Genomic DNA, 3,962 nt, shown 5'->3' with positions numbered 1-3,962 from the left:
GTTCCCATTTCGCAACTTTATTTGAACCATATAAATTAGGCCAATAGCATTGCCACATCAAGTGCAGAGTTGTAGACAATCGATGTCTATATTTTCCAGTTTCAGGTTAGACAGGAAAAAGGAAAAAACTACTTAACTACATTGTCATGTTTGACACTGGTAGAGTAGAGATAGACGAAATTTGGGGTCAAAGCACTGTCTAATATGCATCGGATGGTAGCTTGCTCCTTAAGTAAGTTGACTAATGCAGAAACAAAACTGGTCATTCTGTTTAAAGCAAAAGTTTACTAATTGCATGCACCAGTCTGTATTTGTTTCATCATTCATGCTAGAACTGAATCCATTATTATGTTTTTAAGTGTTAAGATGTATCATCTTCAAGAATGCTTAGAGGGTTGTTTCTTTCTGTATTAAAGCCACACTTCAATACATGAATTTGGAAATCACATATTTTTTTATCAGCAAAGTAAATTCATTTATTAATTTATTAAGTTACTGATAGTTTCAGGCTTTCAGCAATTATAGTGACCCAGGTTACAACAGATTACAACTTTGCCCAAAATAAAAGTAGGACTATTTTGGAAATCACATATTTTACTGTTCAAAACTTAGTCTTGGACAAATGATTCCGTGGGTTTTGTTGGGCCAACAATTTTGACATTCCACTAGGGCTTAGCAGTTTCTTCTTGATTTCCTGGGACTATTAAAATTTTCATTAATTGTTAATGTTTTCTGACTTTTCTCCGATTTTCCAATTGCTTGCAGTTGCATAGTTTACAAATTGTTTAATGGAATCACTAGTATGGAGTTGCACTTTTGACTAGAATTCTAGTTTCTTGAGTTCCTACAGATGATCCCTTGTAAGGGAGGGGCTCTGTTAGTGTTATTTATGTCATACCTATACTTGTTGATAGCCTTCTTTCAGTTGGGACAGTCGTACAGAAATCACCACAGCTTTTGTAATTTTCTTGGTTCATCCTTTTCTTAGTTCAAATACTTTTCAATTGATGCTGATGGGTTGTGAACAATGTTTTGAAAATCATAATCATAGAAAGTTGAACCGAATCGAATCGTGAATCATATTGTAAATTGTACGATTATTTTTATTTTTTAAAAACTTGTAAAAAAATTAAATATAAATATATTAAAAGGCTAAATATATACAGGAAAGTCATTTTACCCTATTTTTAATCTATATTTTATCATATATGCAATTAAAATGATAAAACTTACCACTTATAGAATAGAAGCCTAAGATGATATAATCAAGTTTGACTTAAAAATCAAATAAATCTATATGCAATGGCTCTTTAACCTACATATGATGGAAAATACACTCAATTTGTAGTCTTAAATAACCTAACTAAATTATTTCCTAGTAAGGGCTTTAAAAAACTCACCCTTGGCAAAGCTAAATAAAAACAAAAAAAAAAGTAGAAAACTAATTCTTAGTTGAATTTATTTAAATCATAGTGAATTGTAGAAACTGTATAGACGATAAGATTTATGAATCAAATCGTAGGAATCAAACAAAAATTGTAAGATTTTTGCATAAAAGAATTTAGAGATAAGATTCGAATTGAAGCCTTTGTGATTCATGATTCAAATTGTGAATAGTATCATAAATTGTAAGATTTTGACAGCATTTGTTGTGAAGAACATGTGGGCGGAATCTAGTATTTTACTCCTAACTATTTAGATTTTCTCTTTGCATTTTCTTTCTTTCTTTTTTCCCACTCGTTAGACTTTTCTTTTTGGGACATAAGATAATTCTCGTGGAATCATCAGTCATTTTATGTGGTTACCTTCAGATTTAAGGGTCATCTAACTAATCTCTAAGGCTATGTTTGGTTTGAAGGAAAAAGTAGGGAAAGGAAGGGAAAGGTAGGGAAACCTATACAAGATGCCCTTTTTGACATAGCCTAAAAGTGAAACTCAGTGGATTCAAGTAATTTACCACAAAACTATGATTCCCTTTTTGACATTTCATAGAACAATTTCCTTTGGTTAAAGAAGGTTAGAGGTCACTTCCCTGAAAGGCTAATCAGAAGCATTCCTTTAAGATAAACTGGTTTTTGTAGCCGATCATAATATCAAGATAAACAAAGAAAGCTAAAGAATCTAGTAGACAACTAAGATAAAAAGAGCTTAAATTTATCGTTTAAAGTAGATAATTGACAAGCAAAACCATCTACTCAATCATACCCTATGAAAGCTACACATGGAAAACACACAACCAAGGCACCAGATTAAAAAAAAACAAAAATCAAGCTTGAGATTCACAATTTCATAGAAGGCAAATGTTATAATTTCTAAAACAAAATCATCTTCTTAGGATTCAGAAATTACATTAACAGAAAAGGAAGCGATACCCTCCTCAACTAGAAAATAGAGACTCGTCAATCTCAATCTTAACAATCTCATTGTCTTCAAAACGATCTTTCTTAGGTGGTGCCGGAGGAACCGGAACCCTAGGAGGACCTCTGCCCTTCTTCTTATTCCTCGGCCTCGCCTGAAAAAAAGAAAAGAAAAGAAAAACGTAATAGAAGCACCAGTTTCATCAAGAAAAACCCAACATAAGCTTCGAAAACAAAACATTCATGGAGAACAACTTCTTATGGAGCAGATAGCGAACTTACGTTTCCGAAGGAATGCCTGAACCTTTTGCCTTTCGCAGTCTTCTTGTCACCTCTGCCACAGTACACTGAACAAGAAACATAGGATTTAAGGTGAGAATTACAGAGATATTTAAAGAAGAAAAGAAAGAGGTTGGTTTCTGAGAAATGGCTGTGACTTGCCCAAGGGGAGTGTTTGAGGAGCAGCTGCAGACATCGAAATTGAAGTGGGAGGACCAGCGAGGGACACGCCGAGGGTTTCGGACCGAGAAAACGAGACTTGGGACGAGAGATTGAATGCTCGAGAAGCCATGGGAAGAGCTCCCAGGATCAGTGACGCCATGGCTGAGTGACTGAGAGAGAGGGAGAAGAAGATAAGGTCTGCGAGACGTTAGGGTCGTTTGCTTTTGATTCTTTGGCGAACCAGCATGTGAGTAAGCGGTGTGTGTTGGAAACCGTCGATCAAGTGATCCCACAGCTTGAACCGTCGGAGATGCTTGTAATTTGCAAACATGGAGGATTGATTTAGTGAATTGTTTCCTACCTAATCATCTGATTCAACGATATCTAACTGGAACATGGTCTTTAGAACCGAACCGGTCAGGGCACCGTTTTCCGGTTTGTCGGTTCAACCGTCAGGGTCGAACGGTTCGATCCGTGACGTCATAAAAAAATACTTATATATAATAAAAATACCATAGAAATTTACATAAAATACCAAAAATACACAAAAATACAGGAAAAAGAACAATACATGAAAAAAATAAAAATATCTAAATATAAAAATAATAAAATACAGAAAATACAAAAAAAATACAGAAAAAAATTCCAAAAAATACAGAAAATTTTCCAAAAAATATAGAAAATTTTCCAAAAATATAGAAAAAATTCCACTATAGTACTTAGACCCTTTGGCCTACCTGAAGGATCCATGTCAAAAGATATGTAGTCTAATAACCAAAAACCCAATGTCCTAATAGAAAAAAGTTACAACTTATAATTGAGAAACAAAATCATTCATTGATAAATACCCATTATAACAGCTCAATGCACCTTACCATTAGCTATCTCAAACTTTCAGCTTCTACTTTCTTTGAGTTTCTGACAAACCCTTTTAACCTGTATTCCAAATATATGAAGAAAAAGGTAAGAAAAACTTCTACCAGGCTATAAGCAATGCAAACTATAAAATGAGTACTTTCTTTCACCTTATGGAAAGGGACCCCTTTAGATGGTCAAGTCTTTCAGAGTTCCTTTGGACTTATTGTTCAAAAAACACAAAGAAGACAAGAAAATAAATTTTGCAAAAGATTCTATTCATATTACTATAATATCATGCATTCTTAA

General features: G+C 33.8%; 1 protein-coding gene across 1 annotated transcript; it reads right to left on the bottom strand.

Annotated features, from left to right (window-relative positions):
* Positions 1-2,249: 2,249 nt before the first annotated feature.
* On the bottom strand, positions 2,250-3,087 carry PSRP4 (plastid-specific ribosomal protein 4). The gene is made up of 3 exons (XM_010270199.3): positions 2,799-3,087; positions 2,640-2,704; positions 2,250-2,512 (listed from the first exon to the last, which is right to left on the bottom strand). The coding sequence occupies exons 1-3, from the start codon at positions 2,956-2,958 to the stop codon at positions 2,378-2,380; spliced, it is 360 nt and encodes a 119-aa protein (XP_010268501.1). The 5' UTR covers positions 2,959-3,087; the 3' UTR covers positions 2,250-2,377.
* Between the last annotated feature and the right edge of the window lie 875 nt (positions 3,088-3,962).

Source organism: Nelumbo nucifera, chromosome 8 (assembly GCF_055504915.1).
Source record: "Nelumbo nucifera cultivar China Antique chromosome 8, China Antique-T2T, whole genome shotgun sequence".
NCBI lineage: Eukaryota > Viridiplantae > Streptophyta > Magnoliopsida > Proteales > Nelumbonaceae > Nelumbo > Nelumbo nucifera.
The sequence above is the reverse complement of the archived record's forward strand: the minus strand, read 5'-3'. Positions and strand labels throughout refer to the sequence as shown.

What these genes read in the sequence shown, in the direction of transcription:
- PSRP4 (XM_010270199.3), bottom strand. Translation starts at nt 2,958, where the DNA reads ATGGCGTCACTGATCCTGGGAGCTCTTCCCATGGCTTCTCGAGCATTC. An exon ending in TCCTCAAACACTCCCCTTGG is followed by an intron (nt 2,705 to 2,798) that starts GCAAGTCACAGC and finishes TTTCTTGTTCAG; the next exon opens with TGTACTGTGGCAGAGGTGAC. An exon ending in TCAGGCATTCCTTCGGAAAC is followed by an intron (nt 2,513 to 2,639) that starts GTAAGTTCGCTA and finishes TCTTTTTTTCAG; the next exon opens with GCGAGGCCGAGGAATAAGAA.